Source organism: Hemitrygon akajei, unplaced genomic scaffold (genome assembly GCF_048418815.1).
Source record: "Hemitrygon akajei unplaced genomic scaffold, sHemAka1.3 Scf000034, whole genome shotgun sequence".
In the NCBI taxonomy this organism is placed as follows: domain Eukaryota; kingdom Metazoa; phylum Chordata; class Chondrichthyes; order Myliobatiformes; family Dasyatidae; genus Hemitrygon; species Hemitrygon akajei.
Window position 1 is genome coordinate 11,841,189 of NW_027331920.1, and position 26,210 is coordinate 11,867,398.

The 26,210-nt window shown below is 46.1% G+C and overlaps 1 protein-coding gene across 1 annotated transcript; it reads left to right on the forward strand.

Annotated features, from left to right (window-relative positions):
- Positions 1-1,732: 1,732 nt before the first annotated feature.
- Positions 1,733-25,222, forward strand: LOC140719993 (butyrophilin subfamily 2 member A2-like). Its single transcript, XM_073034904.1, has 6 exons — positions 1,733-1,821; positions 8,528-8,726; positions 11,323-11,376; positions 15,029-15,051; positions 15,139-15,257; positions 24,849-25,222. Exons 1-6 carry the CDS (start codon positions 1,733-1,735, stop codon positions 25,220-25,222), a joined length of 858 nt encoding a protein of 285 aa, XP_072891005.1.
- The last annotated feature ends 988 nt before the right edge of the window (positions 25,223-26,210 follow it).

Genomic DNA, 26,210 nt, shown 5'->3' on the forward strand with positions numbered 1-26,210 from the left:
AACTAAACTTTTAGTATCCTGATTTATATTATTGGCCAGTTTGCCCTCATATTTCGTCTATGGCTTTTTTCATTGCCTTTTGTTGGATTTTAAGAGCATCCCAATAATCCAACATCCCACTCACCTTTGCTACTTTATATGCCATTTCCTTAGGTTTAACACAATTATTACATGCCTTTTCCAGCTCAAACTGTGAATTAATTTAAAGTCAGTCCCATAATTTGATGGCTTTTATCTGAAAACTATCTACCCTCACAAAGATTGTACTGAAGACTGTATTTGATTTTTCTTCAGCCTTATATGCTTCACATTGAAATAGTATGTGTTTCGACAGTTTCATTATGACTGTTTCATAATGAAGTTTCATAATTTCTAAGTCGAGTCAATATCATTACTTCCCTTGTTTTAAGACCTTCTTCTATAAACCCAGTAGGTTTATGTATTCTGTAAAGGTGTCTGTCCTTATGTCCATTATCCTACAAGTCTTACAGTAGGCCCCTAATTCTTAAAAGTACCAATTCTTTAGCTTCTCATTTGCTAAGTGGAAGGTCTCTATCCACAGCTTTACATTTAACAGCTTTTGTTGCTAAACAGTCAACCCCATCATTTCCCTCAACAGTGTGATTTGCAGGGCCCATAATGTGCAGACATAAATCAAACTTTATATATGAAATACCATTTGACGAGATTCCAACTGTCAATCGGACTGTGGTGAACTACATATACCTGTTGGACACGCCCCCCCCCCCCCCCCCGCTGACAGCTCCTGTGGCTCCTCCCACGGACCGCGGTATAAAGGCGATTGGAGCCTGAGCCCCGGCCTCAGTCTCCAGGATGTAGTGTGGCGGTCAATTGCTGCTTGTTCTTTCTTCCAGCCAATAAAAGCCTATATCTCGCCTCACGTCTCGGAGAGTTATTGATGGTTCATCAATTTTATTGGCTGGAAGTTTTAAAACATGGAAAGTATTTTACGTCCGGAAAAATTAGACTTGGACCCCCAAGCCCCAGAAGCAGCTCTTGCCTTTGAACTCTGGCTTGCATGCTTCCAATCATACTTGGAAGCGATTCCAGTGACTGAGCCTGCCACAATGTACAAAATACTACTATCCAGAAAAAGTCCAAAAGTATTCTCCCTTATCAGAGACCTGCCGACCTACCAAGGGGCACGGGACGCCCTCAAAAGACAGTACCTACGGCCGGTGAACACTGTCTACGCAAGACATCACTTAGCGACGCGGCGACAGCGACCTGACGAGTCGAGCGGGCAGTTTCTCCGAGCCCTACATACGCTCGTGCGAACTTGCGACTGCAGAGGACTGACGGCGGAACAACATGCGGAGCTGCTATTACGGGGCCTTCGTTACGGGGATCTGGTCAGTGTACGTGCACCAGCGGCTGCTGGAAAATGCCAATCTTACCTTACGCTCGGCGATCGAGACGGCCGACACGCTGGAGGCTGCTCTGCACAACGCTGATGCTGTCCAGCCGCGCGATCCCCCACCGGAATTCACCACCGCCGCTGCCAGTCGCGAGTCCACGAACTCCCCGAAACCGATCACAGCTGCTGCCAGTCGTAAGTCCGCGGAGTGTTACTTCTGCAGACTCGAAAAGCACTCCCGAAAACGCTGCCCGGCCCGAGAAGCGACCTGTTCCTGCTGCGGGAAGAGGGCCACTTCGCCATGGTCTGTAAGTCTGAACCGCGAGTGGGGTCGGGCAGCGCTGCATGTGAGGCATGGGAGCCACCATCTTGGTCGCGGCCATCTTGCCTGCCTGCCTCGTGCGAGGCATGGGGGCGGCCATCTCAGTCGGCACCACCCACCGGTGCTTACCGGGCACCAAGACGGTGGTTCAACTCTGGCCTCCGTAATCCTTGACCAAAGCGTCCCACAGCAGCTTGCAAGGTCAATGATGGACATCCTGGTGGAGGGGCACAGTACTAGTTGTCTGTGTGACACGGGCAGCACTGAGAGTTTTATTGACCCTGACTTGGTGCAACGCTGCTAACTCGTGACACGGCCGGTTAGCCAGAGGGTCACCATGGCTTCCGGGTCGCATTCCACAGAGATCCGGGTGGGTTGTGTAGCGACATTGGTGGTGCAGGGCACAGAATATCGGAACTTTGCGCTACTGGTCATGCCTCAACTGTGCGCGCCTGTGCTATTGGGACTGGACTTCCAGAGCCACCTCGAAAGTGTGATTATGGCATATGACGAGCCCCTCCCACCACTTACTGTCAGAAATCCTCAGTTTTGTGGGACTTCGTCATATACCCCGCTACTGACCACACACACACACCGACCCACACATCCCACCCAGCACCATGCCGACATCTGCGCTACTTGCAGCCTCTCCACCCTCAAGATCCCTCCCCACCGCTGTTCGCCAACCTGACCCCCGACTGTAAACCTGTGGCAACTAAAAGCAGGAGGTACAGCGCGTGGGACAGGGCCTTTATTCAGTCGGAGGTGCAGCGGCTGCTCAGGGAGGGGATCATTGAGCCAAGCACAAGTACTTATAAAAGTACCGCTATATTTCATAAAATTCTTCGTGGGAAAGTTCGACGCCGGGGGAATCGAAGGACAACGACGTGGAAGAGAATTTAAATCGCTTTAAAAAGTCTCTCCTTTTAAAAGGACTGTGAGCTTTTGAACTTTCGGCATACCGCGTTAAAGAACTGTTTACTTTCGGCATACCGCTTTAAAGAACTGTTTACTTTCGGCATACCGCTTTAAAGAACTGTTCTTTTTCAATACCGCTTTAAGAACTGTTTGAATTGCAGCGCTATTAAGAATGTGAATGTGCCGCACAGCAGCTGAATTCCGGTTGAGCTAGCGTTTGTTTATTTTGGGGGGGGGGGTTTGTTTTCAGTGTTTAATAAACGTGTTATTTGTTATAAAAACCCTTGTCTAACTCATATATATTTATTGTTGCCTGAATACGTAACACACTGAAAAACATATCCCTACATTGTTTAACCTCTTCACTTAAATTATCCTGATTGTGAATCTCAGCAAATGCCCCAACCAGTAACACAACCTTCCCTGTTTCAGTAACAATCATTTTGCCCTCATTAATATTGGAATATTAAGACTGGAATATTATGATCCCCACAAATCCCCCCATTTTCTAAATCATATCCCAAACATCCCCAAGTTTGATATCCCTTCCAATTTTATCTCCATATAACCTCCAGTAAATCGCCTCCTTCCTCACCACGGCCTTTGCCCTTTTATTGTTAATAATGTAACTCGGAGACTGATGCACCATCACATAAAAACTCACATTTCTCCCAATTTGCTTCCTGTCCCGTTATAAATCCAAATCCAAACTCATAAAGACAGGAAGGCTGACTGACGTTCACATAAACTAATCACCCTCTGAGTTCCCTTTGAGCGACAGTCACTACAGCCAATGACAGCAGGGGTCAGTGTTACGTCTGAGCTACGATAGGCTAGAGGAAATCGGCCCATAATCAGCCCCTCCTCTTCCGCTCCATCGCCTTGGCGGAAATCAGCGATTCGCTTCTGTCGGTGTCGCCGGCCTCGGCGCCAACAAGGACGGGTGTGATTCCCCTTCGCGCTTCAGTGGGTCTGTTTCGGTGACGTCTGTGGTGGCTGACGAAACATGCTTTGACAGGGAGCGCGCGATGACAAATGACTACAACTCCCAGAAGGCCCCACTGATGACATTGTGGTGTTGTTTAGGGGTAAGGTATAAAAGCAAAATGGAGGAAAATGTAATGCATTACGTTTTCTGTACTGTGTCGTGCCTTCAATAAAAAATTAAATTAAAAGAGAGATTCCAGCGAGAATTAGATAGAACATAGAACAATACAGCACAGTACAGGCCCTTCGGCCCACAATGTTGTGCCGACCCTTAAACTCTGCCTCCCTAAGCTTAAATTCCTCCATCTACCTGTCCAGTAGTCTCTGAAACTTCACTAGTGTATCTGCCTCCACCAGTGACTCGGGCAGTGCATTCCACGCACCAACCACTCTCTGAGTAGAAAATCTTCCTCTAATATCCCCCTTGAACTTCCCTCCCCTTACCTTAAAGCCATGTCCTCTTGTATTGAGCAGTGGTGCCCTGGGGAAGAGGCGCTGGCTGTCCACTCTATCTATTCCCCTTAATATCAGCTATACCTCTATCATTTGTCCTCTCATCCTCCGTCTCTCCAGAGATTAAAGCCCTAGCTCCCTTAATCTCTGATCATAATCCATACTCTCTAAACCAGGCAGCATTCTGGTAGATCTCCTCTGTACCCTTCCAATGCTTCCACATTCTTCTTGTAGTGACGTGACCAGAACTGGACAGAGTACTCCAAGTGTGGCCCAACAAGAGTTTTATAAAGCTGCATCATTACATCGCGACTCTTAAACTCTATCCCTCGACTTATGAAAGCTAACACCCCATAAGCTTTCTTAACTATTCTGTCTACCTGTGAGGCAACTTTCAGGGATCTGTGGACACGTAGCCCCAGATCCCTCTTCTCCTCCACACTTCCAAGTGTTCTGCCATTTACTTTGCACTCTGCCTTGGAGTTTGTCCTTCCAAAGTGTACCACCTCACACTTCTCCGGGTTGAACTCTATCTGCCACTTCTCAGCCCACTCCTGCATCCTATCAATGTCTCTCTGCAATCTTTGATAATCCTCTGCACTATCCACAACACCACCAACCTTTGTGTCTTCTACAAACTTGCCAACCCATCCTTCTACCCACATCCAGGTCGTTAATAAAAATCATGAAAAGTAGGGATCCCAGAACTGATCCTTGTGGGACACCACTAGTCACAACCCTCCAATCCAAATGTACTCCCTCCACCACAACTCCCTGCTTTCTGAAGGCAAGCCAATTCTGAATCCACCTGGTCAAACATCCCTGGATCCCATGCATTATGACTTTCTGAATAAGCCTACAGTGTGGAACCTTATCAAATGCATTACTAAAATCCATGTAGATTACATCCACTGCACGATCCTCATCTATATACCTGGTCACCTCCAAAAAGAACGCCAGCAGGCTTATTAGACACGATCTGCCCTTCAGAAAGACATGCTGACTGTCACTGATCAGAACATGATTCTCTAAATGCCAGTAAATCCTATCTTTGTGAATCTTTTCCAACAGCTTTCCCACTACAGATGTAAGGCTCAATGGTCTATAATTATCCGGACTATCCGTACTGCCCTTTTTGAACAAGGGAACAACATTTGCCTCCCTCCAATCCTCCGGTACCATTCCCCTGGACAATGAGGACATAATGATCCTAGCCAGAGGCTCAGCAATCTATTTCCTCTCCTCAGATGCAGAACTCTGAAGTGGCAGATGTAGGTCCACACCGATGAAGAGATTCATTTCTGCAGGTCAAATTTGAACACAGAATATAATCAGAATCAGAATCAGACTTTAATCTCTTGGCAGTGTGGATGGTTAGAGAGATCAGTAATTTGCCAATTTCCCAACGACAAGGGCAAGTTCATCAATTCCGAGTAGCTTTTTCCATCCCAAACTAATGTGGATCCTTCAGATACAGAAAGTGTAAAAAAGAGGGAAGAGTGGATATCGGACGGTAGGAAAACAACGCAGGAGAGTCAGTAATGGCAGACAGACTGAATAAGTATGTTGTGTCTGTCTTCACTGAGGAAGACACCAGCATAATGGTGGAACTTCCAGGTGTCAGGAGTCAGAAGTTTGCAAAGTTACCGGAACCAGAGTGAAGGTTCTTGAGAAACTAAAAGGCCAAGTTAGATAAGTCACGTGACCCAGATGGTGTACACCCCAGCGTTCTGAAAGAGGTGGCTAAAAAGATTGTGGACCCATTAGTAATGAACATTCAAGGATCACAAGCTTCTGGAATGGTTCAGCAAGAATGGAAAATTACCAATGTCACTCCACTCTTCAAGAACGGAGAGAGGCAGAAGAAAGAAAACTATAGGCCAGTTAGTCTGTCCTCAGTGATTGGGAAAATGCTAGAGTAGATTATTAATGATGAGGTCTGAGTCACAAGATAAAATAGACCATAGACCATAGTCAGCATGGTTTCCTGAAGGGAAAATCTTGCCTGACAAAACTGTTGAAATTATTTTAAGAAATAACAAGCAGGACAAACAAAGTAGAATCGATTCATGATGTTTACCTGGATTTTGTCATGATGCCACACATGAAGCTGCTTTAACAACCCATGAGCCCATGGTATTACAGGAAAGATTCCAGCATGGACAAAGCCGTGGCTGATTGAGAGGAAGCAAAGAGTGGGTATAAAGGGAGCCTCTTGACGAGTGGGTTTCCACCGTCGTCTGTGTTGGGAGTGATACTCTTTATGTTAAATGTCAGTGATGTGTAGGATGAAATTGATGACCTTGCTGCAAAGTTTTCAGATGATATGAAGATGGTTGAGGGTCAGGTCGTTTTGAGGAAATAGAGAGGCTATGGAAGGTCTTCAGCAGATGAGGAGAATGGGCAAAGAAGTGTCAGATGGAATACAGTTTCAGCAAAGGGTATCAGCATGCACTTTGGTCAAAGAAATGACGGGGCTGACTATTTTCCAAATACTCCCTAAAGGTCAATTTTCAGATTGAGTCTGTGGTGAAGAAGGCAAATGCAATGTCAGCATTCATTTCAAGAGGAATAGAATATAAACGCAGGGATGTAATGTTGAACATTTTGAAAGCACTGGTGAGGCCCCACTTGGAGTACTGTCAGCGGTTTTGGACCCCTTATCTTAGAAAAGATGTGCTGAAACTGGACAGTGTCCAAAAGTGGTTCACGTAAATGATTCCCAAATTAAATGTGTTGTCATATGAAGAGTATTTGATGGTTCTGGTCCTGTATTGATTGGAATTCAAAAGAATGAGAGGAGACCTAATTGAAATATATCAAATGGTGAAAGGATTAATAGAGTGGATATGGAGAGGATGTTTCCTATTTTGGGAGAGACTTGGATTGAATTGAATCAATGTACTGCTGTGACAAAACAACAAAGTTCACCACATACGCCGGTGATATTAAACCTGATTCAGATACACAAACACACACAGCTGGGCTCAGACATAGAACATATAACGTAGAACATAGAATAGTACAGCACATTACAGGCCCTTCGGCAGACAATATTGTGCCGACCCTCAAACCCTGCCTCCCATATAACCCCCCACTTTAAATTCCTCCATATACCTGTCTTGTAGTCTCTTGAACTTTACTAGTGTATCTGCCTCCACCACTGACTCGGGCAGTGCATTCCACGCACCAACCACTCTCTGAGTGAAAAACCTTCCTCTAATATCCCTCTTGAACTTCCCTCCCCTTACCTTACCTTAAAGCCATGTCCTCTTGTACTGAGCAGTTGTGCCCTGGGGAAGAGGCACTGGCTGTCCACTCTGTCTATTCCTCTTAATATCTTATACACCTCTATCATGTTTCCACTCATCCTCCTTCTCTCCAAAGAGTAAAACCCTAGCTCCCTTAATCTCTGATTATAATCCATACTCTCTAAACCAAGCAGCATCCTGGTAAATCTCCTCTGTATCCTTTCCAATGCTTCCACATCCTTCCTATACTGAGGTGACCAGAACTGGACAGAGTACTCCAAGTGTTGCCCAACCCGAGTTTTATAGAGCTGCATCATTACATCACGACTCTTAAACTCTATCCCTCGACTTAAGAAAGCTAACACCCCATAAGCTTTCTTAACTACCCTATCTACCTGTGAGGTAACTTTCAGGGATCTGTGGACATGTACCCCCAGATCCCTCAGTTCCTCCACACTACCAAGTATCCTGCCATTTACCAAACAACACTCCCACATTCCTCCCTTTGTGACACCCTGCTTGCTCCGTGGCCCCCGGTATGAAGCTCAAACTGTTGCAACACCTGCCCTTTAAATTCATGGCTGAGGCTGTGTTGTGTCTGTTCACTGTTTGAGTTCGATATTAAATGAAGAGCATTGAATGGGAAGGAAGGTTTGAATAGAAGAATAAAGATCTCCCCTGAAGGTATATGGGGTCCTGGTGAGAGCGTACATGGAACACTGCGTCTGGTCTCTCTCCCAGAGTCACTGGTGGGATGAAGTGAAGGTATTCCCAATTGATTTGGGGGGTGCGGTAGTGTCCTCAGAGAGATTATACTGACTGGGCCTGTCTCAAAATTAGAGAAATAACAAGTGGTCTGACTGAGACAAACACCGTCTCGCAGGGTTTTGACAGGGTGGGGGCAGGAAAAAACGTTTTTCCTCACTGGGTGTTGAATAAGGGTCACAGACTCAGAATCCGATGTCATCTCCAGGACTTAGATGAGGAGTGCGGCGAATCTTTGGATTTTTTCCATAGGTTTTCTGAATTCACAAGGAATATTGAAGGGCTGAGCGAAGATGGGAACGTTGCAGGAAAGTGTCGCTGAGGTCAAAGATCAGCCACAATCTGAGTGAAAGACAGAACATTTGCAAGGGGCCGAATGGTCAGGCCTGCTGCTATTTCATATCTTCCAAAGCACAAATTTACCTTTGCGATTTGATCTCCGTTGGCTTTCAGCCTGTCCGATTGTGGGTCACATCGGTCTCCCAGCATCAGGAGACAGGTCTGGGATTTTAACCCCCGACAACAGGCCCCGATCCACGGCGGCGAAAGACTGGGCACCCTCCGTGTGGCTGAAACATCTCACGAAATCTCCGCCAGTCTCTGCCATCGGAAGGATTCAAAACCCCGGCAGGTGTTGCAACCTTTACCCGAAGTACAGTCCCAGTCTTCGGCCTCTCCCCGGGTCCACTCGCTTCCCGTTCCCAACCTCGAACCGCTCCAAACATTCAGTATCCCGTCCACTAACATTCCTCAGCCAAAAGGAGCAAGACTCCCAGTGGTGTCACTGATTGGCTGTGTGTGTGTGAGGACGGCCTGCTACCGGGAGTTGGAGATGTCAGTCACAGTTTGTTCTCAGGATCAAAGGTAGTTCCCCGAAACTCAAATTTCAAAGTAAAATTTATTATCAGAATCCAGATAAGTCACCACTTACAACCCCGAGAAGCATTTTGCTGCGGACACAGAGAAGATCTACAGAATAGTAACTGTAACTGGATCAGTGAAAGATCAGCCAGAGTGCAGACGACAACAAACTGTGCAAATGCAAATATAAATAAATAGCAATAAATAACAGGAACATGAAATAAGCGCAGCGGGTGCTGACGGATCTCCGGATCCGGAGATTTAGAAAATCTGGTGATTTAAACTGGTGATTTAGAAAATAAGAAACAGGAGGAGGCGTGGCTATTCGGCCCCTTGCGCCTGTTCTGCCCTTCACTCAGAACATAAAACCATAAGACACAGGAGCAGAATTAAGCCGCCTGGCCCATTGAGTCTGCTCCGCCATTCGATCATGGATGATCCTTTTTCCCTCCTCAACCCCAGTTCCCGGCTTCTCCCCGTAGCCTTTGCTGTCATGTCCAATCAAGAACCTATCAATCTCCGCATTAATGACACCCAACGACCTGGCCTCCACAGCTGCATGTGGAAGCAAATTCCACAAATTCACCACGCTTTGGCTGAAGACATTTCTCCGCATCTCTGTTTTTGAACGGGCGCCCCCGTATCCTGAGGCTGTGCCTCTAGTCCGAGACTCGCACCATGGAAGACATCCTTTCCACATCTACTCTGTCTACTTTTTAATTTTCAAAAGGTTTCCATCAGATTCCCCGCATCCTTTTGAATGCAACCGAGTACAGACCCACAGACATCAAACGTTCCTTGTATAATAAACCTTTCATACCTGGAATCATCCTCGTGAAATTCATCTGAACCCTTTCAATGCCTGACCTTTGAACTCAACACCACTTTCCTGCAATGTCCCCATCAGCGCTGAGCCCCAGAATATGTCTATTAAATTTAGAAACCCTGTGGAGGAAATTCCAAAGATACGCTGCACTGGTGAGGAAATTTCTCCTGATCTCAGTCCTGCTGAGGTGAACCGTGATATTTAGTCTGTGAACCCTGGTTCCACAGCCCAGCCAGGGAAAACATCATTCCTGCCCCGACCCTGTCAATATCCTGTGAGATTGAGCCTGTCCCTTTAATTCTGTAATTCTGAGACAGGCCCAGTGCGATCAGTCTCAGTCAAACCACCTCCGATTTCACTCATTTTGTTACGATGATTGGCTGTGGGAGCATCTCAATGGACGGTAAGTGAGTGTAGTCATCCTGTGTTGTTCCCGAGCCTGATGGTTGAGGGGTAGTAACTGTTTCTGAACCTGGTGCTGCGAAACCTGAGGCTCTTGTACCTTCTACCTGATTACAACAGCGAGAAAAGAGCCTGGCCTGGGTGGTGAGCATCTCTGATGATGGATGTTACTCTACTCCGACAGGGTTTCATGTCGATGTGCTCAGTGGCTGGTTGGGCTCCAACCGGAATGCACTGGGATGAATATAATAGATTGTGTCGGTTCATCAGGAGGGCGATGAACTACTTCAATCATCGTGCCAAACCTGGGGGAGAGGGGCCCTCCCAGTCTGATCCTTGCTGCATGCCCAGAGATCACTCCCACAGCGCGCTGCCCCGAGATTACTGCAGTGGAGACGAGACGGTCACTCACCTCTTTGCGGACTGTGGGCTGGCGAAGATCTGTGGAGAAAGATGCAAGGGCCTGTGCCACAGCAGCTGCGTGACAGAAGGCTCACTGATCCTCGGGTAAAGGCATTGCACGGTTTATCCCTGTCAATATTCCATGGCAAATAATGTTTATGTTAAAAAAAAACATCAACGTCTGGCCAGAATTGTGGAAACTGGCCTTTCCCTGGAGCTGGGACAGACATGGGTAAAGTCAGAAAGTTTCTTCAGGACTTCACCGACCAAAATAATCTTTTCCACCCTGTGACGTGGAATGTCCAGTCCTGTACTTTCCCTGCAGACACAGCATCTGTCTTGTCACAGCACAATATTCTGTCGACATCCCCACTTTCATGGCATGAACTCATTTAATAGTTGTTTTAAATAGTTACTTAACCCCTGTTTTACACCCCAGTCTTTACACCTCGAGAAAAACTATATTTAAAAAATGAGCTGCTGGAGGAACTCAACGGGTCAGGCAGCATCTGAGGGAAATAGCAATCGAGATTTCCGGTTGAGACAGTCCAGCTGAAGGATCTCGACCTGAAAGTCGATTTTACATTTCCCTGCACTGATGCCGCCTGACCCGCTCAGTCCCTCGAGTTTCTTACTCGAGATTCCAGCATCTGCAGTCTCTTGTGCCTCTCTTTTCAGAACTTGTCCCTTTCAGTCCTGCCTCAGACTGAACCAGGCTCTTCTCTCCGGCTTCATTTCTGTTCTGCTTCTTCTTTAGCCCATCACGCTTACCGGGACACAGGCCGCCAACAGCAGCTCCTCAGAGTCCGCTGTACAGGGCGAAGGTTACCGGTCCTGTGGCTTCTCCTTTCACCGCAGGACTTCAATCGTCTTCCAGGGGAAGATCCTTCCGACCGCAGAGATGAGGCCTTTGGAGGTTCATTTGACATTTATGTGCACTGCCACTTTTCGGGACGAGGTTGCAACCCCCAGGCCCAGCGCCGCTACTTTCGGAGCCGAGTTTTCATTTCTGTTCTGATCTGTTTAATGTGTTGTTGCTGATCCCACCCTGCGATGGAAATTACCACTATTACTTCCCATTGAACACATCCAGCAGCAGAATGTTCACTCCCTGAGACTGCAGCGCGCGTAGTGGACAATCGCGGTACTACAGGGGATCAGCAGCTCCCCGAAAGTGAAAGCATTCTGAATCAGGAAGTGCTGGGAGTTAACATGGCTTCGAAAGGACCGGCCGAGAGTTTGAGCGAGGAGGTAATTTGCTCCATCTGCCTGGATTTCTTCACCGATCCGGTATCACTGGAGTGCGGACACAACTTCTGTCGCTCTTGTATCACACGGTGTTGGGAAAGGGAGCAGAGAAACTCCTGCCCGGAATGTAGAGCGGTGTTTGCTGACCGCACCCTCAGAGTGAATCGGGCCTTAGCAAATCTAACACAAAAAGTTCGGAATCTAAACCTGAATCGGCAAGGGAAGGAAAGTAAACGTCACTGCGAGGAACATGAGGAAGAACTGAAGCTGTTTTGTGAAACGGACAAGACACTGATCTGTCTGGTCTGTAGAGATGCGCAGGAACACCGAGAGCACCGCTTCATGCCGATTAAAGAAGCTGTTAAAAACTACATGGTAAAAACTAACGCTAATTTTATACTTAACACATTTCCTTTCTTCTAAATACCATCACCCCGCAACTTCCGCCGTCTCCAACGGGATTCTAACATCTCTCCGTCCCACAGCCCACCTCCTCACCCCGCAACTCTCCGCTCTCTATACGGATCGCGCTCCACGTACTGTATCGCCTTGATCCGCTCGCTCCTCCCCACTGATCTCCCTCCTGGCACCGACACCTGCAAGCGGGACAAGTGCTCCACCTGACTCCTAACCTCCTTCCTTGTCACCATTCAGGGTCCAAACAGCCCAGTTCCTCCCGTTTCTTCCATGGTCGATTGTCCTCTCGTATCAGATTCCTTCTTCTCCAGCCCTTTACCTCTTCCACCTGTCCCCTCCCAGCTTCTCACTTCATCACCCTCCCCCACTCTCCCCCTCACGTTGTCTCACCCGTCACCTGTCAGCTGGTTCTCATCCCCAACCTTTTTTATTCTGGCTTCTGTCCCATTCCTTCCCAGTCCAAATGAAGGTTCTCATCCCGAAACACCGACTGTTTATTTCCCCTGAATAGATGCTGCCTGACTCACTGAGTTCCTCCGGCATTTTGTGTGATAATCGGCTTTGATCACCTGTTTCTTTTGATGCATCTTTGTTTCTATTTCCTTCATTCTCTGACTTCCAGAATCAGCTAAAATCTTCCTTAGACTCTCTCACAAAAAAGAAATCAGACTTCCAGGAAAAGGAGCAGCAACAGAAAGAGAAGATTTCCGGAGTTCGGGTGAGGCTTCCTGAGCGGAATTTCTGATCTTACTGTCGAGTTTTGCTCCTTTTAATGCGGAATAGCAGAATATCGCAGCTCCAGTGACCTGGGTTCGATCCTGACCTCTGCTGCTGTCTGTGTGGAGTTTGCATGCTCTCCCTGTGACCATGAGAGACTCCGACACATCCCAATGACATGCCGGATGAGTGGCTAATTGCCGTTAACCCTGTAAAGGTGGGGAGGGTGTGCGTGAATCAGATGGGAGTTTATGGGTCAATAAGTGAGAATACGTTTCAGGAAAACGTGAGGGAATGGTGTTGGCGGGAATGCTCTCAGAAGTAGCATGGACTCCAATAGACCGAACTTAACGACAAAAGGAAACAGAGCACAGCAATGCAGTATATTAATCTTCACCTTTCCTTCGACAGGAACAGTCACACAGCGTTCAGTCCCACATCACATCCCAGTTTGCTGAACTGCGCCAGATTATCACTGAGAAAGAGCAGAGCTTACTCAGGGATCTCAGGGAAGAAGAGAAGAGGATTCTCAACCCAATGGAGAAAAATCTTCGGGAGATTCAAGAGAATATAAGGTTTATTCAGGAGGAAATCTCGAAGTTAAAGGAACAGATGGATCAAAAAGACAGTGTGATATTTCTCAAGGTGAGGGATTCTATTTCAATTTGTTCCTGTCAAAGGGCACTACATGAACAGTGGTATATTTGAAATAAACACAGCACAGCGGCCAATTCTAACAAATCAATTGCCGCTGCTGGCGACCTCACATATATTGTTATACCTGCATGATGCGCCCTCCCATCACTCCAATAATGACATTTCAAAATGTCCAAGATACGTTTTCAGTCCTTCATTAGCAAAATACAATCTTGAAGCGATGAAACTTCAGGGTAATTCATTGTAAAGTAAGCTGCAACACAGCAGTCAAGAACAGAATGACATCCGCCCGTCCCCAGCTCAAAACTGTGCAGAACAAAGTATGAATACGTAACTTATTCCCTTCGCTTTTACCACGTCCCCACTCACGTGACTGGTTATCGTAATAAACACGTAACACAGAATACAATGCGGACAGAAAACAGATGCATTGCTCATACACACAGCATTTACAAATGGCAGTAAACTGTTTCTCACCAGAGAATTGATGCATCTATTCAGGGTTGTTGTTGTCCCCAAACTGGACTTCCACAACTTCTGTACATCCCAGGACAGAATGCAAATTTCTCTGAACTTGTTTACTCTGATCGTAACACAGAGCTGCTGACTGTGTCCTTAATTCTGCATTAAATATCCCCTAAAACTCTAATTAACTCCCGGTTCCAGTCACAGGCTGTGAGTGTGTCTGGTGTGGTTAGTGTGAGGGTCTCTTTGTCAATCAGTGAGAACAAAGAATTTGACCCACACATCAGACTTATCTTCTATTTCCGGTTTCCGCCTGATTAGGGAAACTAATACTGTCTCTTTACTTTTACAGATAACATTCAAATGAACGTGCAATCGTTCAAAACATAACCAGGCCATTCGGCCCATTTCCTCCTCTCAATTTCCCTGCTTCACAATCCTCCTGCCACCTACTCACTGCACCCAGCAACAGTGCCCCGAACTCCCTGGGCCCTCACGTGTTTATCCAGCCTCCCCATTGCATTCAATCTCTGCTGTTCCATTTCAACCACTCCTGTGGCAATGAGTTCCACATCCTCTTCACTAAATTTCTTGTGGAATTTGTTAAAAATCCATCTGGAATTACATCACCTCACAAGTCTCCCCATAAATAGAGGTACTTCCTCCACCTGCACACAATCACATACATCACTGATCTACAATTCCTCCATCCTATCACACTGACGTCATATCCAGATGATAATGCACAGCCTGTCCTGTCTTCCCTGTAAGTTTCATCCTCTCAGTAATGGTCTGACATTCAGAAACTTTCCCTGTAATTTACCCCGTGGTTCTGTATTGTCGGTGTGTGTGAGTGATTGCGGGAGTGGGAATTTTCAACACCTGGTAATGATTTGGATGAAATTCAGGATGTGGATAGTAAGTCCAAGTCTAATCCGATTTGTTTTTATTTATTTCAGGAGGAAGCTCGTCGGAACAGAAGGTAGGACAGGCTCTTTACTGAAACCCTGAATGGATTTGTAAAATATTTCAGAATAGCAATTTATAACCAGCAGTTTAATATTTACAGGATTAATGACGATGTCCAGGAACTGGCAGTGACAGATGAGACCCTACCGGTTGAAAAATTCGATCACCTCTATTTGTTGAACACAGTGCTGAGAGAAACGCTTGATGCCATTAATCGAGGTAAAATTTTCAAAGATTCATTTCTCCTTGTTTATGAAGTTCAATTTAGTTCCAATTTGAGGCAAAGATTGTCTGTAATACTGGGCTGAAGGGGAACTGAAGTTTATTCCACATCAACCCCACCGACTGGGAGGCATCACTGTCATATGGTCAGCTGGAGATGTCAGACCCCTGAACACACCAGCACAGGGTCACAATACAACCAATACACGGGACTGGCAGATGAACCACTGTGTCTCGATCCCAGGCAAATGCACTAACACACCAGGACATAAGTTTGGATTTACCAGAGGAGCTGGGAATTTAATACTGATGATAATATTGCAGGGAATAAAAACAGGTATCAGTGTGGTGACAGGGATTGTCAGGAAAATACACAAGTCCTTCATGTGCCCTGTGAGTGCAGACTCTGATTGACGCAGGTCTTCCCTCTTCCGGATCAGCAACTCTCACTGTTGTTAGAGGCAGAAGAGGGGAGTGGTCGTGATCGGGGACTGAATCATCAGGGGAACAGACAGGAGAATCTATTGATGTGAACGGGACACCCGAATGGTATGTTGCCTCCTGGGTGCCAGGGTCAGGGATGCCTCGAATTGTGTCCGCAGCATTTTAGAGAGGGAGGGAAAAGAGCCAGATATTTTGGTAAATTTGTGACAATTACATAGGAAGTAAAAGGAAAGAGGTCCTGAAAATAGAATTTGGAGAGCTTGGTAGAAAGCTCAGAAGCAGCACCCCCAGGGTTGTAATTTCTGGATTGCTGCCTGTGCCACGTGCTGGTGAGGGTAGAAACAGGATAATTTGACAGATAAACATGGCTGAGAAGATGGTGCTGGGACAGGGATTCAGGTTCTTGGATCATTGGGATCTGTTCTGGTGGAGGAATGACCTGCTCAAAAGGGATGGGTCGCACCTCGACCCAAGCGAGAACAATATTCTCACAAAGAGGTTTTATAGAGCTGTTGGGGAGGGTCTGAACTAATTTGGGTGGGGGGGGGGGGGTCGGGAACTGGAGTAAAAGGAGAGGACTGATGGTAAAATGCAAAGATAGCGTGCAATCAGACTGTCAGATATGGCGGACAGATGTGAGGACAAAATTGCAGCCAGCAGGGTGAGTATCAGTGCATTAGGGATGCAGAATTAAAAAGGGTAGCAGATACAGTACACAAAGTGTTATATCTCAATGCATGGAGTATGAGAAATAAGGTGGATGATCTTGTTGCTCGATTACAGATTGTCGGGTGTGATGTTGTGGCCATCACGGAATCGTGGCTGAAGGATGGTTGTAGTTGGGAGCTGAATGTTCAAGGTTACACAATGTATCGGAGGAAGGAAGGAAGGCCGATGGGGTGGTGTGGGTCTGCTGGTAAAACACCAGCAAGATGTGACATAGGATTGGGAGATGTTGAATCTTGTGGGTTGAGGTAAGGAACTGCAAAAGTAAAAATGACACTGACAGCAGTCATATACATGCCTCCCAACAGTCAGTGTGTTGGGGCCCACAGATTACAACTGGAAATAGAAAAGGCTGATGAAAAGGACAATGTTATGATAATCATGGGATATTTCAACATGCAGGTCAATTGGGAAAATCAGGTTGGTAAAGGATCTCAAGAGAGTGAATTTGTTGAATGCAATCTGATGGCTTTCTAGAGCAGTTTCTCGTTGAGCCTACTCGGGGAACAGCTCTACTGGATTGGGTGTTATGTATTGAACCAGAGGTGGGTAGTTAAAAGAAACCTTAGGAAGCAGTGCTCACAACATGACTGAGTTCAACTTGAAATCTGAGAAGGAGAAAGTAAAGTCTGACGTTGTAGTATTTCAGAGGAGTGAAAGAAATTACAGGGATGCTGGCAGGGATGAGAGCAGAGCAGAAATGGTGTCAGTTTCTGGGGAAATGAGGAAGGTGAAGGATAGATGTATTCCAAAAATAAATAAATACTCAAATGGCAAAATAGTAAAACAGTGGCTGACAATGGAAGAGAAGTTAATGTAAGGGCAAAAGAGAGGGCATACAACAAAACAAAAAAAATAGTAGGAAGACAGAGGCTTGGGAAGCTTTTAAATATCTACAGAGAGGAACTGAAAGAATGATTGGGATGAAAAAAATAAATATGAAATTGATTTGAATTGAATTGACTTTATTACTTACATCCTTCATATACATGAGGATTAAAAATCTTTACGTTACATCTCCGTCTAAATTGCAATGTGAAATTTATAGTAATTTATGATGAATAATATGTACAACAGGCTGGTTAATATAACATAGAAATACAGTTCTGTCCACATGAGTTAATCAGTCTGATGGCCTGGTTGAAGAAGCTGTCTCGGAACCTGTTGCTCCTGGCTTTAAATCTGTGGTTTAGATAGCATTCAATCCAAGAGCAGGGATGTGATGCTGAGGCTTTATAAGGCACTGGTGAAGCCTCACCTTGAGTATTGTGAACTTGGGCTCCTCATCAAAGAAAAGATGTGCTGGCATTGCAGAAGGTTCATTTCATAAGGATGATTCCGTTAATGAAAGTGTTCTCATACGAGGAACGTTTGACAGCTCTGTGTCTGTACTCGCTGGAATTTAGAAAGATGAGGGGGGATCTCATTGAAACCTTTCGAATGTTGAAAGTCCTAGACAGAGTAGATGTGGAAAGGATGTTTCCCATGGTGGTGGAGTTTAGGACAAGAGGTCACAGCCTCACGATAGAGGGGGGTCTATTTGAAACAAATGCGGGGAAATTTGTGCCAGCAGCTGGTGAATTTTTGGAACTTGTTGGGTGTATTTAAGGCAGAGCTTGATAGGTTCTAGATTGGACATAGCATCAAAGGTTACGGGGAGAAGACCAGGTAGTGGGGCTGAGAAGGGAAAAAAAGGATCATCCATGATTGAATGGCAGAGCAGACTCGATAGGCAAACGGCCTAATTCTGCTCCTATGTCTTATGGTGATCAGACCACTACATTGAAGCATTGTGAGAATGAGCTCGGACACACCAACGAGCATTGACATGGGTCAAGATTTCATCTCGGGAGAAGCACACACAGTATAACCGGCCTGGCAAAGCTCCCTCACACACATACACAGGAAGTACTGGCAGATTGTAGTCAGAGCCTCAGAAACGTACGTTGTTATTTCCCTCAGTAACATGGAAATCAGTCTCTTCAGAGACAGTCATTTATTCATTTAAACAACTCAATCAAGTGTGACACACGGCCACAGAAATAGGCACAAACTCCCATTTAGGATTGAAATCTGCCGTCCTTACTCAGTCTGTCTGTTCTGTGGCACTGAGCTGCCCTCTGACGTGACGTCACATCAACACTTCACAGACAGACTCCGGGGTGAGATTCCTCAGGAGGATGATCTGGGAGGGTTTGATGGATGTTGAACTCACGGCCCACTTCATCAATCTGCAAGACTAAGATGTCTTCTTGAGCATGGCCCATTTGTGTGTGTTTGCCCCCCCCCCATCCCTCTAACCATTTCCCATCTGTGTACCTGCCCAAATTTATTTTAAAATATTTTATTTTTACCTGTTTCTACAGCGTCTGAGGGCAAATTCCATTTACCAACCTCCCTCTCTATGAGAATGTTACCCGATAAACCACTCAGAAAAATTTCCCGTCTCAGTTTCAATCCGAGGCCTCTGGTTCTGTACTCACATTTCTTGGAAAAAGAAACGTTATTTAAGCTCCTTATGAATGATTTACCTCGATAAGGGGTCATACCTGAACATCCTATACTACAGCTGAATAGCCCATGCTTATCCACTCTCTGATTTTAACCCAAGCCCCCAGTCCTGGTAACATCCTCCTGAAGCCTCCTGACCAGTGTAATGACATCCTCCCCATATTCGGGAACTGGAAATGCAGACAATACTCCAAGTGTGGTCTATCATCGACATCAAAGGCCTTGCTGAATTTCATGTGGACAGTGTGGAATAGGCTGATGAATACAGGACTGAAGGTGTTTTTTTAGATTGGGACAAGAAGGGCGGCGTGGGAGCTAAATTCTGAAGGAAGACAGTTTTTTAAAAAAAACTTTGCGTACAAGAACGGCGAGTTTGCGCAGGACAGCGCTGAGAGTTTAAAAAGATGACCACCCTATAGAGTGGGCAGCGGAGTGGATGGCAGCAGAGTGTAGGGCTTTGGCTCAACGGGCTTAAGCGGTAACGAGAAGTGGCGAGAGCGAGGCACCGACTCTTTTTCTCCCCTTGGCAAATCGGCCCGGACGGATGGGGGAACAGCAGGGCACATTAGCTAACGGTTTAAAAAGTTCGTGTGCTTGGTGAAGTAAGTGGGTGAGTAGACCTATCTTTCTTTGTTTCATTCCTGTAGAATTAGGTAGCATGTCTGCAGGGTTAGTGCTTTTTCAGGGTGTCAGATGTGGGAATCCTGGGAGACCTCCAGCCTCCCTGATAGCCACATCTGCACCAGGTGAACCGAGATTCAGCTCCTCGGAGACCGTGTTAGGGATCTGGAGCTGCAGCTTGATGACCTACTGCTTATGAGAGAAAATGAAGAGGTGATAGACAGGAGCTACAGGGAGGTAGTCATCCCTAGGCTACAGGGGTCAGAAAACTGGGTGACTGTCAGGAGGGGGAAGGGAAATGCCCGGATAGTGGAGAGCACCCCTGTGGCTGCCCCCCTCAGTAACAAGTATATCGTTTCGGATGCTGTTGAGGGGGATGACCTGACAGGGGACGGCCACGGTGACCGGGTCTCTGGCACTGAGCCTGGCGCTGTTGTGCAGGAGGGAAGGAGGGAGAAGAGGAATGCGGTAGTCATAGGGGATTCCATAGTCAGGGGAACAGACTGGAGATTCTGTGAGCCTGGTAGAGATACCCGCATGGTGTGCTGCCTCCCAGGTGCCAGGGTACGGGATGTCTCGGATCGGGTCCAGAATATTCTGAAGGGAGAGGGCGAGCAGCCAGCTGTCGGGTTACACCTGAATCCGAAGGGGATTAATATCATAGAGGGAATGTTTAATAGAGATGTTAGGGAGGGTTTAAACTAATATGGCAGGGGGATGGGAAACCGGAATGATAAAGCACATGAGGGGAAAAACAGAAATATATCTAAGATAGTGAGCAGTAAAGATGTCAGGAAGGACAGGCAGGTGATGGAGCAAATTTGTAGCCACTGGGATGAGTTGCAGTGCAATCAAAACAAAAACTATCAAATACTGGACTTAAATACACACAGCATAAGGAATAAGGTGGATGATCTTGTCGTACAGCTACAGATTGGCAGGTATAATTTTGTGGCCATCACTGAGACGTGGCTAAAGGATGCATGTCTCTGAGAGCTGAACGTCTACACGGTGTATCGGAAGGATAGGCAGGTGGCAGAGGGGGTGGCGTGGCTTTATTGGTAAGAAATGGTATTAAATCTTTAGAAAGAGGTGACATAGGATCGGAAGGCGCAGAATCTTTATGGTTTGAGCTAAGAAATGGCAGGGGTAAAAGGACCCTGATGGCAGTTATATACAGGCCTCCTAACAGCTGCAGTGAGGTGGACTATAAATTACAACAGGAAATAGAAAAGGTTTGCCAGAAGGGCAGTGTTATGATAATTGTGGGGGATTTTAACATGCAAGTGGATTGGAAAAATCAGGTCGACACTGGATCTCAAGACAGAGAATTTGTAGAATGTCTACGAGATGGCTTTTCAGAACAGCTTGTTATTGAGCCCACTAGGGGATCAGAGGTACTGGATTGGATATTCTGTAATGAACCAGAGGTGATTAGAGAGATTGAGGTGAAGGAACCGTTAGGAGGCAGTGATTGTAATATGATTGAGTTCATTTGACAAAGAGAAGCTGAAATCCGATTTGTCGGTATTTCAGTGGAGTAAAGGAAATTACAGTGGCACGAAAGAGGAACTGGCCAAATTTGACTGGAAAGGGACACTAGCAGGAGGACGGCAGAGCAGCAGTGGCTGGAGTTTATGCGAGAAATGAGGAATGTGCAAGACAGATATATTCCAAAAAAGAAGAAATTTTCAAATGGAAAAAGGATGCGACTGTGGCTGACAAAAGAAGTCAAAGCCAAAGTAAAAGCAAAGGAGAGGGCATTCAAGGAAACAAAAATTAGTGGAAAGACAGAAGATTAGGAAGTTTTTAAAAGCTTACAAAAGGAAACTAAGAAGGCCATTAAGAGGGAAAAGATGAACTATGAAAGGAAGCTAGCAAATAATATCGAAGAAGATACTAAAAGCTTTTTCAAGTATATAAAGAGTAAAAAAACAGGTGAGAGTGGATATAGGACCGATAGAAAATGATGCTGGAGAAATTGTAATGGGAGATAAGGAGATGGCTGAGGAACTGAACGAGTATTTGCATCAGTCCTCACTGATGAAGATATCAGCAGTATACCGGACACTCAAGGGTGTCAGGGAAGAGAAGTTTGCGCAGTCACAATTACGACAGAGAAAGTACTCAGGAAGCTGAATAGTCTAAGGGTAGATAAATCTCCAGGAGCAGATGGAATGCACCCTTGTGTTTTTGAAGGAAGTAGCTGTGGAGATTGTGGAGGCATTAGCAATAATCTTTCAAAAGTCAATAGACCCTGGCATGGTTCCGGAGGAGTGGAAGATTGCAAATGCCACTCTGGTATTTAAGAAGGGGGCAAGGAAGCAAAAAGTGAATTATAGACCTGTTAGCTTGAGAAATTGTTGGGAAGTTCTGGAGTCAATTGTCAAGGATGAGGTTACGGAATACCTGGAGGCATATGACAAGATAGGCCAAACTCGGCATGGTTTCCTTAAAGGAAAATCCTGCCTGACAAACCCATTGAAATGTTTTAAGGTAATTACAAGTAGGCTAGACAAGGGAGATACAGTGGATGTTGTGTATTTGGATTTTCAGAAGGCCTTTGACAAGGTGCCACACATGAGGCTGCTAAACAAGATAAGAGCCCATGGAATTACTGGAAATTTACATATGTGGATAGAGCGTTGGCTGATTGTCAGGAAACAGAGAGTGGGAATAAAGGATCCCATTCTGGTTGTCTGCCAGTTACCCGTGGTGTTCCACAGGGGACAGTGTTGGGGCCGCTTCTTTTTACGTTGTATATCAACGATTTGGATTATAGAATACATGGCTTTGTGGCTAAGTTTGCTGATGATACAAAGATAGGTGGGGGGGATGGTAGTGCTGAGGAAACAGAGAGTCTGCAGAGAGACTTGGATAGATTAGGAGAATGGTCACAGAAGTGGCAAATGAAATACAATGTTGAAAAGTGTATGGTCATGCACGTTGGTAGAAGAAATAAACGGGCTGACTATTATTTAAATGGAGAGACAATTCAAAGTTCTGAGATGCAATGGGACTTGGGAGTGCTCGTGCAGGATACCCTTAAGGTTAACCTCCAGGCTGAGTCGGTGGTGAAGAAGGCGAATGCAATGTTGGCATTCATTTCTAGAGGAATAGAGTATAGGAGCAGGGATGTGATGTTGAGGCACTGGTAAGACCTCACTTGGAATACTGTGTGAAGTTTTGGGCTCCTTATTTAAGAAAGGATGTTCTGACATTGGAGAGGGTTCAGAGAAGATTGACTAGAATGATTCCAGGAATGAGAGGGTTAACATACGAGGAACATTTGACTGCTCTTGGACTGTACTCCGTGGAGTTTAGAAGAATGAAGTGGAACCTCACAGAAACATTTCGAATGTTAAAAGGCATGGACAGAGTGGTTGCGGCAAAGTTGTTTCCCATGGTGGGGGAGTCTAGTACGAGAGAGCATGACTTAAAGATTGAAGGGCACCCATTCAGAACGGAGATGCGAAGAAATTTTTTTAGCCAGAGGGTGGTGAATCTGTGAATTTCTTGCGGCAGTGGAGGCCAGGTCATTGGGTGTATTTAAGACAGAGATTGATAGGTATGTGAGTAGCCAGGGCATCAAAGGTCATGGGGAGAAGGTGGTGGAGTGGGACTAAATGGGAGAATGGATCAGCTCATGATTAAATGGTGGAGCAGATTCGAAGGGCCGGCTTCTGCTTATTTGACTTATGGTCTTATTTGAATCCACCAGTATACGTAATAAGGACCTTGTAGCACAGGTAGAGTTTGACAGGTACAAACTTAGGCAGGTACGACTTTGGTCGAAGGAATAAAGGCATAGACAATTCTGCAAACAGGGCGAAATTCAAAAATCAGAGGTGCAAAGGGACATGGATGTCCTTGTGCAGGATTCCCTGAAGGTTAACTTGCAGTTTGTGTCAGTGGTAAGATTGGCGAACTCAATGTTTGCTTTCATTTCGAGAGGATTAGAGTACAAGAGCAAGGATGTAATGCTGAGGTTTTTTAAGGCATTGGTCAGACCACACGGAGTATTGTGAACAGTTTTGGGTCCCTTCTATTGGAAAACGTACTGGCATTGGAGGGGGTCCAGAAGATTCACAAGAATGATTCTGGGAATGAAAGAGTTAACATATTAGGAGTGTTTGATGGTTCTGGGCCTGTACTCACCGGAGTTTAGCAGAATGGCTGATTTATTATCCATCTCAACCCTATTCTCCCACTTCCTCCCCATAACTTTTGAGACTCTGACTAATCAAGAAGTTTACTTATTAACTTCGCTTTAAAAATCAAATAGGAGAAAATCTGCAGATGCTGGTAATCCAAGCTACACAGGTCCTGATGAAGGGTCTCCCCAGATCTCTCTGACACCTGTCTGGAGAGAGTTGATGTTGGGAGGATGTGGGTGGGTCGAGAACGGTAAGCACAGGCTCCGACTATAGGGATGTCCATTTAGGACAGAGATGAGGAGGAATTCTTTTATCCACAGGATAGTGAATCTGCCACAGGCAACTGTGGAGGCCAAATAATTGAGTATATTTAAAGCAGAGTAACACACACAAATTGTTGGGGGAACAGCAGGCCGGGAAGTTTCTGTGGAAAAGAGTAAACAGGTTCAGACTGAAACCCTTCATCGAGACCTGTGTTGCTTAAGGGTCCCTGCAAATTCATCCCCTGTCCTAATGAGGGGCTGCGAGGGATGGGGTTCTGGGAAAGGGGACAAAGTCATCCTCATCTGCCATCTTTGCCCCCTCCAGCTTCTCATTACGTCTACACACTCAGTTCACCCACAGGCTTTGCACCCCTCCCCCTCCTGGTTCAATCTGCCATTCATCTCTCCCCTACTGGTTCCCATTATCACCTCCTTTACTGTCTCAAACCATCACACTGCCCCACTTCACACTCACAAATAAATGTGAACATTGTATGACGGGTCTGTTCCTGTGCTGTACTGCTCTATGTTCTCTGTTCCCAGTTTCGGAGAATGAGAGGAGATCTCATGGAAACACAAAATTCTCTCAGGGGTCAACAGGCAGGAGAGAGGGAGGATGTTTCCCCTGTCCAGCATAAAACCCTTGGGGAGACATTATTATTTGACTCACTTTTGTCGAGGCCTTTCCCACGGTCCCCGGGGCCGCGCTGACCGGGTCTCCACCCGATCCCCGGGGCCGCACTGCCCGAGTCTCTCCCCGATCCCCGGGGCTGCGCTGTCCGAGTCTCCCCCCGATCCCGGGGCCGCGCTGCCCGAGTCTCTCCCCGATCCCCGGGGACTCTTTAATTCTCTGCTTCTCCCCCCAGTCTCTGTCACCCTGGATGTGGAAACGGCGCATCCGCGGCTCGAGGTGTCTGAGGATCGGAAGAGTGTGAGACGGACCGGGACCCGGAGGGATCTCCCTGACACCGGGAAGAGATTCACAATCTGGCTTTGTGTGCTGGGATCGGCGGGATTCACGTCGGGGAGACAGTATTGGGAGGTGGAGGTGACGGAGATTCGGTTCTGGTGTCTGGGAGTCGCCGCAGAGTCTGTGAAGAGGAAGGGACGGGTCAGACTGAGTCCGGAGACCGGATTCTGGGTCATCGGGCGGGTTGGTGACGTGTTACATCGGGATTGTGACATGTCCCGCGTTCTCCCCTCCCCCAAGTCCCGTCTCGCTGCCGGTCCCATCCCCTGAAGGGTGGGAGTTTATCTCAGTTACGAGTCCGGGACAGTTTCATTTTACAACCCCGAGACCAAGTCCCATCTCCACACCTTCGCTGGGAATAAATTCACGGAGAAACTTTATCCTTTCTTCCGGACTGTGGATGAAAACCAGTGGCTGAGAATCAGCTCCGGTTCCGCTCCGGGTCTGTAAACGGGTCGGGTCCCGGGAGCGGCGTCAGGAGTAAAGTCCCTGCAAATATAAATGTGCGGAGAGTGCAGCTGAATACATGGCTAAGGAGATGGTGCAGGAGGGAGGGCTTCATGTTTCTGGACAATTGGGCTTTGTTCCCGGGAAGTGGGGCCTGTTCCGAGGGGACGGTTTGCCCCCGAACTGGAGTGGGACTAACATCCTTGCTGGTAAATTTGCTAGTGCTGCTCCAGGGAATTTAATCTAGATTTGCAGAGGGAGGGGAACCAGAGTGTTAGAGCAGATAGTGAGGTGGAGGAGGATAAAGGTCATGCGAGAACTGCATGTACAGACAGAAATCAAAGGTTTATACATTAGATTGTAAATTAATTTTCAGAACTTTAGAAATTATAGAAAGCAAAGATTTCCAAAAGAAAATAATGAAGAACATGACCAGAAATATGTGAAAAAGTGGCTACTTCAGATTTACACCTATCGCAATAATTGTTTATGTTAGGAAATATTTTGGATAGTCTCTCCTGTGTTAAATAGTAACAGTGAACAATTTTAAATTGAATTAAACAGTTATTGGCACATATCAAAGAAGATTTTTTTTGCAGATTTATTTATTTTCATTTATTTTGTGATGGTCGATTGATGACTTTTGAAGAGTTAATTAGCAAATATTCTCTCTCTCTCATACACACTTTCTGCAATATCTTCAGGTTAGACATTTTTTACAAAAATAATTAAGTTCCCATATATGCAAGAATCTGATTTGTTGGATACTATTTGGAATATGAATCCTTTAGTAAGAGGTTCAATAGGTAGA

What these genes read in the sequence shown, in the direction of transcription:
- LOC140719993 (XM_073034904.1), top strand. Translation starts at nt 1,733, where the DNA reads ATGGGAGCCACCATCTTGGTCGCGGCCATCTTGCCTGCCTGCCTCGTG. An exon ending in TCAGTCGGCACCACCCACCG is followed by an intron (nt 1,822 to 8,527) that starts GTGCTTACCGGG and finishes GTTGGCTTTCAG; the next exon opens with CCTGTCCGATTGTGGGTCAC. An exon ending in TGTTGCAACCTTTACCCGAA is followed by an intron (nt 8,727 to 11,322) that starts GTACAGTCCCAG and finishes CTTCTTCTTTAG; the next exon opens with CCCATCACGCTTACCGGGAC.